Source organism: Myxocyprinus asiaticus, chromosome 20, assembly GCF_019703515.2.
Source record: "Myxocyprinus asiaticus isolate MX2 ecotype Aquarium Trade chromosome 20, UBuf_Myxa_2, whole genome shotgun sequence".
NCBI classification, from domain to species: domain Eukaryota; kingdom Metazoa; phylum Chordata; class Actinopteri; order Cypriniformes; family Catostomidae; genus Myxocyprinus; species Myxocyprinus asiaticus.
The window spans coordinates 5973687-5987185 of NC_059363.1; the positions used below are offsets into that span (position 1 = coordinate 5973687).

Consider the following 13499-nt stretch of genomic DNA (forward strand, 5'->3'; position numbering starts at 1 on the left):
TTTATAATGAATGCTTGCCAAATAAGAGCAATCTCCAACAGAATAAGGCAGAAAATCAGATCCGGTTTTATGATAACGTGGGAAATCGTGCTATAAAAGTAACTTAACTTACACTCACATTTAAACCAGCATGTGCTGTATAATCCACATTAAGTAGAACTGAAACTGGAGCTGGCAGGTCCAAAGATGAGTGTGACAGATGTTCGTATTTGGATCAAAAGGAGGAAGCGGGACACGGCGATTCCAACACAGGAATGTCTTTTTAATTCAGCTCAAAAACTTGTTCGCTTTACAGCGCAACGGTACAGCTTCAGACGCACACAAAGTCAATGTGCTTCAATAAAATAACAATGGCAGCGGCCAGCACACATACAGCTTCTCAGGTGGACTCTCTTCCACTTTCGGTGGACTGGGCCATCTTATATCTCCCTCGACTCTCACTGTGAACATGGAAACGGTAATTAGTCACAATTCATCTCAGGTGGATGTCCTTACCGCTTTCTCCCCAGATGGGCGCTTGACCACGCCCTCACCTCCACAATGAGAAACTAACACTGAACTTATCTCCAGAAATTGTTGGCTCATTATTCGATTGACATTCATTTCCTCCTACCTGTGCTCTCTGGTGCTGACAATTTTACAGTGATATCATTAGCACAGTTAGGTTTTGGAATATGTGACTATATCATACAGGCATAAAACTCTGAACTCATGGTCAACGGTTGTTGTAGCTGGAGAGTTATGACTAAAAATGCTCCGATGGGCTTTCAACTCTTGTAAGGGACCATCTGAAAATTCCACCCACAGCACAAAAATGTCTGAGGTGTCCCAAGTAGTCATTCAATAATTCAATTAAAGTGTACGGTGTGCATACAATTTACAGTCTTTAGAATAAAGGCAGTTGCATTGAATACTTGAATACCAGTGACGTTTTAGCACAGTGTTTGTGTTAAGAAAAGTGTTTGGATAAGACGATCTCTTATGAACCGTAAGTGAATATTTAATCAGTATTGAATTTAAATTAAACTTTACTCTGCTAAATATTATTATGCAGTCATAATGCATTGATGTTTTGTTTAAATATAATTTTTTTGTTCCATTTATTATGATGTGGGGTCACTGAACTCCCGGTGGGATGGAAAATGAGAATACCATTCTACCACTCCAATTTAGGGGGGCCACTGTGGGGGCCAGGCCTATTGACACAGGGCCCCCTAGAACTACCCCTGAGTATATGACACTCGCGTCGAGCAATGTCTGCAAACAGTGGCTATTTTGTAAATGTTTTTTGACCATCGCTGTTGTAATTGACTGCAAAATGTAAATGTTCCAGACAGGAGATTTAAATAACACAGGGGACTTCTCATCTCTATTCTCTATCGTTTTCTCCACTTGACGCTTGCCATTTTCTACTACACACAACACGTGCAGAATGGTGATGTTATCAAGTTGACCAAAGTGAAACTATTTACAGATCTATTCAGGTGCATTAGCGGGGGTTGTAACACTATTGAACGCTTAGTTGTCTTCACCAAACATTGTGCTCCAGATGTGTTATTAAACTTGAGGTGAACCGCTGTGCCAATGCTTACTGAACCGTGGGTTATTTTAGATCTGCATGGCAGGCAACATGTAAAGTAGATGAATTTTACTCCGTTCATCCGATCTCTGCCCACAGTGATTTCGTTCTCGACGGCTCCTGTTAAAATGTATTTTACGTTATAAAAAAAAAGTTATTGTTTTTTATGGGATTTGTTTTGCATTCATTAATAAAAAAAGGCTATTCGCTGACCGCCAGCTCCCGTCTACATCTCATGGAAGTACTGTCCACTCCTGCCTTCAACTCAGAAATTAATCCTGCACCATAAGAAATCTAATAAAGTCCTGCGGGAGTTCCACAGGAATGAAAACCTCTACTTGGATTAACTCATTTTTAATGCTACAATAATTTAGTAAATACTTTTGAATCTACAAATTACAAGGCTTTTGTCTATTTATGAAATGTATAATTCAGAAATTAAGAAAGATTTTCTCAATACACTAGCATTCTCTTGCATACACTAGTACTCGCAGAATGATGCAAACCTCCTTGTTAGCCACTACGCAGAACCTACATTGTAGGTTCGACGCAGAAGTGTAAATCGAGCTTTAGACTGCTCGGAGCATAAGATCAGCATCCTAGTGAATAGTATGTAAATGTATAGGTGTTACATTTAAATAATTTTCAGGTCAGTACAAAATGTATTGAAAGATTCTTTTGTATAATGGTTAGCATATCATAATTGTGCTGTTTTGTTTTTTTGTTTTCTTCAGCAACCCTTTTCCGTTTGACTGGGCGTAATGTAGTCCATCTAAATAGTCCTCAGGCTGGCAGCACCACCATAGTCACGTCATCCAGCCCAGCAACTCGGACAAAGTCTACTGTCACTGTGCCAGTCTCTACATCTTTATCTATGACTGGCAAGCCAGTCACTATTACTGCATCCAAGTCAGTCTCTTTCAGCAGCCTTCCTTCTACCCATAAAGTTGCCCCAAGTTTTCTGGGACAGTCTGGCACTAGTACATTAAGAATTCTCCTGCCAAAAACTGACAAAGACACCATAACTCCAACTTCTTCCCCTAGCTTCTCACAGGGTGGCTTCACATTGCTTACAAGTTCAATGGCACAGAACCAAGACTCCACAAAGTCTGAGACCACAGTTTCTGTGAACTCTTTTTCAACAAAGGGGCCAATCAGTCAGGTTGAAGGATCACTTGACTCAAATAAGCAACCTGAGATAGTTCCTGATCAACAGAATCGCTTTGACCATTCCAACATATCTGAACAAATTGCAGAAAAAAATGTGACACAGCCTCCATCTTCTGCCTCCTCTTCTAAAAAACCCAGACAGTTATCTGGAGATGGTTCTAACCCTGCACATATGGAGCAGGCTGAAGCTGGTAAAAGAGCTAATTCCAAAGTGAATGAGATGGAGTTTGACACTGCACCAGATCACGAAGGGAAAGATGTAAATTCAGAAGAAACAGAAATAACTGACGACTCTGCATATAGTTTGAGTGTAAGAGCTTACATTGATGTGTAATATTGGCTTTTTCAGCTTTTCTAACTTTCTGTGATTTGAAAAACTCATATTTATTGTTTTATTAAGGATAGTTTTATTTCTACTGTTCTTCAGGATTCTATTAAAGCAGATGGGACTGAGGATAAGGATGGTTTGGACTATGAGATAAAAGATTATGTTGAGGTGGAGGTTGATTTTGAGACAACTGAAGAGACTGTCAAGAAAAACAATATCGCACAAATGAGGGTATTGGCAAAAAGGCAAAATCAGTATCAAAGGTAATGCAAATGTGATTGATTGTCTAGAAATTTAGTGTTATTTTGAAATGTATTTGGACAAGAACTGTACTTACACAATGAAAGTAGTGAAATATGAAAATAGACATTACTTTAGACCCCTATTAATTGCCTTATGTTAAGAAAATTAATTCCATCTACAACAACCTTTGATTTGTTATTCTTTGTTCTTGCAGTCGCCGGAAACGCATTCTTGATGTCAAGCAGCAAAAGAGGGTTAGTTTTAACCTCCAATTCCACAAATATGATGAACTTGTTTACGATTGGCCCAACCCTTTTTGTTTGTTTGTTTTTTTATTTTTTCTCATATACACACAATGTTATTTAATAAAATTATATAATACAACTAATTTGTGCTTTTTAGATATTGGTGCGCTCGGAACAAGAGAGAAACAGGCGCTTCTCAATTGCAGAATGCTTTTTTAAACTTCAGGCAACACTCAAAAAGCCTTCAAAGAATGTTAAAGGCTCTAAGAAGAGCATCCTCACCCTGGTTTGATGATGATTTCATTGCGCTTCATGCTTATAATTATATTGAAAATATTGTTTATATTGTTTTGTAACATGTTTTTCTTCTTCCAAGGCTAAAAAAGAGATTGAGTCACTAATTAAGCAGGAAGACAAGTTAGTGAAAAAAAGAGTGAAGCTAAGAATTAAGAAAGAGCGTTACATTAAGACCCTATCCCTATTGTCTGGTAAGAGAATCCTTTAGAATTTTTTTTGTCTCACACCCTAGCTTATATAACAGACTGCTACATCAATTACTTTAATGTGTGAACATAATTTTTTGCTAACTAATGTTGTATTCGCTTTTGTCCACAGACAAGAGTACAGCGTTCATCAATCAGATGCTTAATGAAGTTATTGCTAAACAAAAAGCTCTGGAGGCCCAAGATAAAGCAAAAGAGATGGAGTCCCAGTTTAAGCAAACAACTTCCAAACCTGCACCCAAACCTAAACTAGCTGATCTCAGTAGTAAACTGAAAAGTTTAACGGTCCAAAACAAAGTGAAACCCACCCAGTCTCCCACCAGACCAATGGACTTAAGTGTTAAGAAACAAAAAAGCCTAGAAAAGTCTGGAAGTATAAAAGGGGCTGTTTCCAAGTCTGCACCGTCAGCCTTGAAACCTATAGACCTTGATAGTTGCAAAAACACAGCTAAAACTCAGGATAAAGAGCAAGGTATCATGTCTAAACCTACTCAGCCAACCTTTAATCCCACTACACCAAAGAAACCTGTTCCTGTCCCAAGTGCTATACAACATTCTTTAATTCCTCGAGAGAAAACGCGGCCAAACATTCTGTCTCGCTCTTCATCCAAGACGATACCAGTATCACCTGTCAAAGAGCCAAGAAGAGAGCCTGGTTAGTCCTAGAAGAAAAAACCCAAATGCAATTGTCAAATTGACATGACTGTGTTAATGGAACAGTTTAAGATTTATCAATTTTTTTAAGATGAATTTACAAGTTACGACGCTGTAAAGGAACTTGTTTCGGATATTCTGTTTTTTTTATATCTGGTTTTGGATGTTCATGCTTTTTCAATGTTTCTTGTGTTTTGTTCAGTGTGTGTTCCCCAAGTAATACCTTTGATGAATACAATGGTTCCATGCAATCAAGTCACAACCATAAACAACCCATTTCAACCCATTGTAATCACCTCAGTAGAGGGACAGCAACCACTCATACCAGGTTAGCCTTTGGACATATCAATGATGCTTTTGAAAACTTTAAATTTTGTGATTTTATGACAAACATTCACACTTGTTGTTTGTTTCATCAAGGGGTAGCATCTGTATCCATATCAGTTCCTGCAATATCTCACCCAATTAGAGTGGAAAATCCCCTTCCAGTGTTGCAGCCTCAGCTTTTTAAACTTAAAAACAGCCCTGTTAAGATAAACACACAACGTAAGTAGATCAAATTGTTGTACCCCATTATTTTTTTCACATTTGATTACTATATACCCACATTCTTAAATGATATTAATATGGAATATTTTTATAATGCCTTATTTTCAGTGGAATCTGCCAACATTCCAAAGATTGCCAATGTTATTTCTCTGGTCCCACCAGTGGAGAATTTGGTAATACTACAGCAAGGTGTGACTGAAAAGGAAAACACTACACCTGTTGTTCAGGAACATCCTATTTCTATCCCTGCACCTGTGGAGAATCAGCAGAAACTCTCGGATGATCAAATTCCAGTTTTGGAGGAAAGTGAAATTGTGGATGAGCCTCAACATCAGGATGTACACAAGCCGCCTGTTAGAGGAGATGAGGTCCATACACCCATTACCTTATCCAATCTAAATGAATTGGATGGAGAAGATAATGATGACAGCAATGATACAGAGGATGAAAATCTCATGTCTTTATTAGATGATCTTGTTCTCCTCAGTCAGCAGCTAAGTGATGATCCCACCGAACCACTGAATGAAAATCCTAGAATTATAGTTCCAGGTGGGCTTGGCTCACTTACTGACAATGAAGATCCAAGAATTATGATTTCAGGCGAGGTTGGCACATGTACTAAAAAGCAGACAAATAAAGACAAGGATGATGATCATGCCCTTAGCCCCTTGTTCCTAACAGTGGATGAAGATATGATGTCACCAGATAACTCTAAAGATGAAATAGATATCCCACCCAAAGTGGATGACTTGGTCAAAGTTATCTTTGGGTCAGAATTGCCTTCTGTTTCATCAGAATCTGGGACTGCAACATCAACATGTGTTCAAAATGCTCAAAGTCCACCTGTCCCATTATGCAACGTTAAAAGTGATGCTCCTACTCCGCCCCCTCTGTTACACATGAAAGCTGCATTTGGGGCTGCATCGAGTTACTCTGCCAATGAAGGGGCCAATGTGGCATGGCGGCCTATGCCTAAACTGGTTCCTCTAGGTTTAAAGACTCAAGATCCTGTTCTGAATAAAGCGACTGGCTCCTCAGTTCTTAACCCAGACTCAAAGGTGCAAGGTGTTCATAGCCCACATATGTGGTCTACCAATCAATGAGTCAAGTATAGCTGCTGCTCACTTTAATGTTTACGTATAAAATAGGAGGGTTTTTTTATGTATTTATTTTTTTGATTGCAGTGCAAGTCCTGCTGCAGCAGGTACCACCTGTTGTGCCTCTGGTATATCCAAAGAAGTTTTTTATTATTATTTGATTACTGAAGCAACCTACTTGACCAGCAAGATATTTCAGTTTGATTTTGCTGTTGAATTTGTATAGCCATTTAGAGAAGGGCTGTTTGAATACAGATATTTATTTTTTGTGGCAAATGTTGTTAACTCTGGAAGAAGCTGTGAACTCTTCCTAACCTCCATATTGGAGCATGTTGTCTCTTTCCTCATCGGAGTTAATTTAAAGAAGAAAAAAAAGAGGGGCTACTTGATATTTAAATGTAGGATTTGTTTCTCCCTCAGCGCATAGTGGTACGAAACTATGAGGGCGAAGCTGTTCCTAATTGTTTATGCTGTGGATTTTGTGGGATCATTTTTCTGGGTGACCTTTTCAGGAATAACTGAATTTGCCCAGTGACTTTTAACAGTTGAGTTAACCTGTGAACCCTTGATCTACTAATGATATTATGCAGATGTCTTTGCCTTTGCGTCTAGCGGAAACTTGGACCACTTTCTATTATACCCATTACATTAATGCATGTTTTAACACTGTTAAGGCAATAATAGTTGTAAGTCTGTGTTCTTGTTACAGAAAAGCTGGCTTATAAACATAACACTTATATCATACATTGAGTGCCTTGGTCCTTCTATATGCTTTTTAGAATGTAGAAAATGTGTATTACACTAAATACTAAAATGCTAACAGCATAGGAATAGAAGGATATAGTGCATCCTCTTTGATTTTACTAAGTTTTACATTTGTCATACTGCAGTTTTGTTTTTTCTGTTTGTTTTCAAAGTAGTCTATGCAGTTTGATTTTTGTCAGAATGTGACGTTTGAAAATGTTCAGCTCAATTGTGGAATGCCTACTATAGTTTCCTAGTTTTTTTGCTTTATATATTAAACTGATATTTGAAGTGCAGGGTTTGTATGCTTTAGATTTTATTCACAGCAGCGATATCTTTGATTTTTGATGGGAATGACAATGAGGCTTTGAGGGATAGATGAACAGTCTCCAATGGGTTATACTGCAGTTTAAGTGTTAAGTGGATCGTTACGCGGGCAGTATACAAAAAAACTCTAGAAAACATGAGTTGTAGAAAATCAGATGGGATCTAGGAGCTTTATACCGTGCGTACCATTGAAGAGAAGGCAGGCCAATCCCTCTTAGCCTTATTTTCATTCCCATTAAAAATGGTGGTGCTGCACTTCCTTATAGTGTCCGATGAGGTAGTTGTCAGCAGGGGATCCCTCAGTTTGACTTGAAGAAATGTAGTAATCACTATGCAATTCCACTTTGGATTTAGAATTGAGCACAAACACTTCATAGGAAAATCACAAGGCTTGATAACTCAAAATGCAATGTGCCATTGTTCCCGTGTGGTGTATCTATTTTAAGCTAGACTGGATTATTGTGTAAATAAGTTTTTTGTTAAATGTCTGTTTACTGGTCAATGTGTGACATATTTCTTGGAGATTGTAAATATGTAAAATGTACTATTTGTAGACTTCCAAACTGTCTGTTTAAAAACATATTTTTATATGCTATAAATCAGTGCTCTCTCACCTTCATTGTGAAAGAGATAAGACATCCATTCAAGTCAATAAATATGTGCTCAAGTCTCAAGGGAACGTTTTTAAATATTTCCATTCATGATTCTGATATAACATTCAAAAAGATATAACCTAAAAAGATAAAAGTTTATTAGTTCAATTACAGATTTCCCAACTTCATATTTTCTTTATTAGCATTTTATTTTATTGGTTTGCTGTCATGTTTATTCTTCCAGAGTTGATCTTTGAAATTATGTACTTCAAGACCTGCAGTAGGGGTTTGAATTGACATTTTTTTACAGACTAGAGAATTATAGAAGCATGTAATTATCAACTGATGGTCACTAAACCCTACTTCCTGATGCTTGGAGCACACTCCCAGAGGCAAAACAAGAAAGGTATTTCCAGGAAGGATCAGGGTTGATATACTGAAGGTGTTGAAAAGTTGTAAGCAAACTTCATTCTGCTTTGTGAAAGTTAGATGTACATCCATTCTTTTCATGCACATTTTCTAAGCTAAATATTTTGAATTAAATATTGCATCCCTAGAATCCTTATTGCAAATGTATTGGATGACTACAGTATCAAATATGGATGGAATCATTTATAAGGTTGAAATTCAATTAAATGTTGATTAAATTATTTAACCTCTTTCCCCCCCCAAAAAAATCAAATAAACTGATTATATACCAAGAAAAAGAAATGTCGGTAGTAAACAGTGCTCACTGATCTTGTACAAAGAACTGCACCTATTCCCATGATCTTGCCCTTCCTTTGGTTCCATTCATGGACTGTCCCTCCAACTGCATGTATAACTCACACTTTATACCTCTTGTCTTTTACATACTGTCATTTCTTGGAACAATTGGAAATCTCTGGAGCCTGTGGGGTTGTCTACGGACATCCCAGCTTTAGAGTATTGTATCTATAGGTGTTTTTAACCTGGACCTGACCTTGCCTATCTGGCCTCCATGGGACCCTGGGCATTCTATATATACTCCGACTACCACTGGAAAATGGGTTGTTTGCTCTGTATCATGGTGAAAATTCTGTACTTTGTCGGGTTGATGTCAAGTACCATGTTCATCTGCGCCATCAGCACTGACTGCTTTATTGCAATTGTCTTCCCTCTTGAGTCCAGAATGATCCGCACTCCACGGAACAGTGTGTTGGTTTTGCTTCTACACTGGGCTATCACCACCCTCCTAATTTATTTCAGTTATCCTAACATTGTGTTCTAGGTCAGGAAGGATGGCATCCAATGTATATGGGTCTATGGTGAACTCCAGGTTCATGACCACCGAAGCAACCTACAATCTCCTGTCCCACTGCTCCTAATAATTCCCTCTTATCTGAAGATTATTGCCTGGATGAAGCAACCACAACAGCAGTGGGGCCTAGGTAACCTGCAAGGCCGAGACAAGACCATCTGGCTGATTTTGCGGTTTTCACTGCCAATTTCCTGGTGTTTTGGGTGCCAGGGCAGCTGCTGCACATCTTCGCCTGTATTTTCTTCTTCATTTTGGATGACTGCAAAAACACTTGCTGGGTTGCATGGGTGGTCAACCTACTTGCAGAAGCCTCCCAACTGCTATATTGTCTCAATGCATGTCTGGATCCTTTAATTTTCCACATGCAGAAGGGACATGGAGAGCTGCTTCGTAAGGTAGTGTTGGCAAGCTGGTATAGAAAGTTATTACAGTTACATAAGAAATTAGACTTGGGAGGGCCCTCAGTGGAAACTGTTTGTGTGGTCCAACTTGGTAGTTTGAAAAAAACAACAACAAAAAACAGGATACAATCAAAATAGAAAAGCAAGAAAATGTATGATATTTTAAATGGTGGCCTACAATTGGCTAGTTTGTCTTTTGCACAATTGTAAATTGATCCATTCACTGTCCTCATATTCTTATGTTGTATTGCACAGAATTAGCCTTAGGGTTAGGACTGATAACTTTATTAATGTATTGTTTTATCTTATTCAGCTAGATTTTTTGTAATAAATGAAAGGGTTCTTTGTGACAAGACTAATCTTTGCATGTTTCACAAGGTTTCTAAAGCTGTTCAAATCAATATTCCCATTTGTAGACCTATAGATTCATATAAATGCTTATAATTTGCTAGATTTATTCCCTGCAATCCATTAAGGTACATAGTGCAATCACTAGATGGCAGAATTGGCGTTAAAAACAATCCGAACAACACCGAGTGTACACACAAGCCATAATCTGCCCAAGAAATAAATGTAAACTCAAATAACCTTAAAAGGAGTGAACAATTGAACATTTTCAAACTACAAAGAGACGGTGAATGGAATTATAAATCAGTTTAACCTAAAACAGTTGATTTTGTCATTCAGTTACTGCCGTTTTTAATCTGAATAGCACAACAGGTTCAATTAGCCTATTGTTCACTATCATAAGTCTAAATTTGCCAGCCATAAATACCCCACATCCAAACACAAAACCATAATTTAAAAGAAAATACTTTTGCAAGACTTGCCATAATTGGAGTCTAATGTTTGTCTAGATACATTATGGCCTAACCAGAGAGGTGCATCCATGCAAATATATTTATTTATTATTATTTTAAAATGTTCACAAGTTACGATAGCTGTGTAATGTATTATAATGACCCTGTTACCGGTAAAGTAATTTGCATTCTAGCCACTGTTGTAAAATGGAGATGGCAGAATTATAAATTGATCTGACAGGTTAAGCCATCTTATTTCCTGTTCTACTTCTTGTACTATTATTTGTCAACATAAAAAAAAATAACACTTTGTCTTACATTCTCAGGAATGTATTGTCTACACTTAAACACTGCAGTATATTACAACCGACCATCTGTTAGTAAAAATCCATCCTATTGCAGTGATGCGTTTTGTGTGTTGTTAGCATTATACTATGGCGAAGGCCTATCTTATGAATATTAAGTTACTTTGCGACCTTACTGGCGCGTCCAGTCACATGACCTAATTAATATTAATAAGCAAAGACTCTCAGGGTTCTTTGCTCATTTATGTATGTTGTGTGTATTTTTTTTTATTATTGTAAATTGAACATTTTAGTTACAATTACTTGTACCTGAATTTAATTTGTATCGTTAGGCCTACCTGTTGTTACTGTTGTTGTTGTTATTATTATTATTATTTATTTTCTTCTCAACTTTTGTTGTATGCTTTGGCAATACTGTACAATTATTCCAATAAAGTACCCTGGAAGAAACTGACTTCGCCTCAGCCCAGACAGGACATCCTTCTAAAGTGCTTCACCTAACATCTGCACTTCAGCCAATCACGTAAGAGTTCCAGAACAAACGTCACGGCAGTTTGTTAATATTCATGAGAGAAGCCGTCGCCATAGTAGTTTTCGTAAATACACACACAGTGCCGGTGAATGTATTACGGTTGGAGGTGATTCGTGGACATCCGAGACCGGCTCACCGTCAAACTGCTCACTCTAAACATGAAACATGGTCCATTTTAACAAATGTACGTTAGTGTGGAGCGCGACGTCCACAGATATGTCAGACGACAGCACTACCGAACGGGATTTAAAGCTCCTTTTATAGTGGACAACGATGACGGTTCCGGTGCTTTGGCTTATTATATAAAAATAAAAGGCTGTAATCATATAATGGCTTATTATAAACGTGTATTGCTGAATTGATTGTCGACTGGTTGAACAGCGAAGGGCTACAGTTCCGCCGCCGTTCGTTGTTTTCTGTGACTGGAAACATTGTTGCAAACATTGGATTCATCAGCACACCAAATCAAGATGACAGTGGAAAATACAACTATTAAAAGCCGGATTAAGAGTCTGCTCCGATCGCCTTCCATCAAATTGAGAAGAAGTAATCCTGGAAACAACAAGGAGAATCTCAGTAATAAGGTAAGGCGCATTACTGGATTTGACATGAAGCATAAGGGATCTGTAAGCTGCAGTTGCATGTGAATGTATCACATTACGTATCACTGTGATTTTTTTGCACTTTAATAACAAGTGACAATGAATTGGCACTAATTTGTCAGATTCAGGGTTTTGTTATGTAGGGTCTAGAGATAAACACTGGAGCCCTCAGTGAACTGCAACAATAACAAGGCTGTGAGTGTGAGATGCACTGACCTATATTTGCCACATGTCACGAATCATTACAAGCATTAGTTTTAAGCCATGGTAAAGAGCATAATGGAGGGGAAAGAATGCACAGTATAATGCATTATGTGAAAATGTAGAATATTTGCCATATGTCAAATCATTTCAAGCATGCTTTGAAAATGTAATGCACAATAAGTACAAAAATGCAGTAGGATTTACCAGGGTATTGTATGGATTTGCACAGATATGATGCACAAAAACCATAAGCACAAACAAGACACTTTGTGTACATGCATATCATACACATAAATCATATGATTTGCATATCTTGTTTTTCAAGTCCAGTCTGAATTGAAGCCGGAAAGAAAGTATGTGCCTTCGCAGAGCAATCCGTTTCTGTGTAAATCTCAGTGTTCAGTGTGAAAATGCACTATTGGTCTTGTGACTGTAACTATTATTGTATGTGTGTAGTTAACTCTGACTGTTGCATTCCATTCTAAATGTCTGCTTACTGCTCTGCACTCAGTAGCGGTATCCACTATGCAATTGCGTGGGGCCCCGGATGTCGGGGCCCCCCGCCCCGGTAGGAAAGCTCTACAAAACCGCTTGAGGGGTGATGTGTTGTTCTGGGTACACACACGGGTCAGTAGGACTTTGGGTTAGGGTTTGTAATTTATGAAAAAAATATACAGGCCTTCCGAACTTGTTTCGCCCATGCGCTCTCTCTCTCACAGACACGTGCGAACGGATGAGGGGCCGTTCACACTGAACATATTTTTGCATGCATCTACTGTTTTTCCATTGTTTTTCTATGTAAACGCGCTGGATGAACGTCATTGACTGCTGCACCGCGTCTCGCCGTTTCTTCAGTGTCTCAGATTATTCTGCACCATGCAAAGTTTCAGCACTTGATAAACGTCAGTCTTTCCCCCCTGCTGCTCTAGTATTCTGAGGGGACGTCGTGCCTCGTATGTTTACTGTTAAAATACTGTAACGAATGTTGCCTACGATGCATACATAAAATACAGCCTTTTGCAACATGGTGAACAATACACTGCAGCATCAGAATATAAGCTCTAGGTGAAAGTAAAGTCTATAAGACAGAAATATATTACTGTTGTATACAACAAATCCTCAGAGTGATAATAATATTACTGTATGATATTATAATGACAATCTGTACAGCAATAAATAATTGTTGGTTTATAATATATATATATATATATATATATATATATATATATATATATACTGTAACGACGGAATTTCAAAATGTTACTGGGTGAAGTAGTTTTGCACCCCTGTTAAAAAAAAAAAAAAAAAAAAGGCTTGGGGCCTCAGAAATCATAAACCCGCCCC

The 13499-nt window shown here is 38.0% G+C and overlaps 2 protein-coding genes and 1 pseudogene across 6 annotated transcripts in view; all 3 read left to right on the forward strand.

The window, feature by feature from the left end:
- The window catches only part of LOC127410850 (MAX gene-associated protein-like), a 40394-nt gene extending 32189 nt beyond the window's left edge, over positions 1 to 8205 (forward strand). For all 4 annotated transcript variants that reach the window (XM_051646056.1, XM_051646057.1, XM_051646055.1 and 1 more), the window contains 9 exons: positions 2314 to 3059; positions 3177 to 3340; positions 3535 to 3574; positions 3723 to 3851; positions 3942 to 4053; positions 4181 to 4723; positions 4925 to 5050; positions 5143 to 5268; positions 5380 to 8205. In XM_051646056.1, coding sequence (XP_051502016.1) covers positions 2314 to 3059; positions 3177 to 3340; positions 3535 to 3574; positions 3723 to 3851; positions 3942 to 4053; positions 4181 to 4723; positions 4925 to 5050; positions 5143 to 5268; positions 5380 to 6374 — 2981 coding nt within the window. In that variant the 3' untranslated portion in view covers positions 6375 to 8205. The remainder of the gene's footprint in view (positions 1 to 2313; positions 3060 to 3176; positions 3341 to 3534; positions 3575 to 3722; positions 3852 to 3941; positions 4054 to 4180; positions 4724 to 4924; positions 5051 to 5142; positions 5269 to 5379) is intronic.
- On the forward strand, positions 7681 to 9973 carry LOC127410786 (galanin receptor type 2-like; annotated as a pseudogene).
- A 1496-nt stretch (positions 9974 to 11469) lies between these two features.
- The window catches only part of LOC127411457 (mitogen-activated protein kinase-binding protein 1-like), a 67250-nt gene continuing 65220 nt past the window's right edge, over positions 11470 to 13499 (forward strand). For both annotated transcript variants that reach the window (XM_051647035.1, XM_051647036.1), the window contains exon 1: positions 11470 to 11933. In XM_051647035.1, coding sequence (XP_051502995.1) covers positions 11820 to 11933 — 114 coding nt within the window. In that variant the 5' untranslated portion in view covers positions 11470 to 11819. The remainder of the gene's footprint in view (positions 11934 to 13499) is intronic.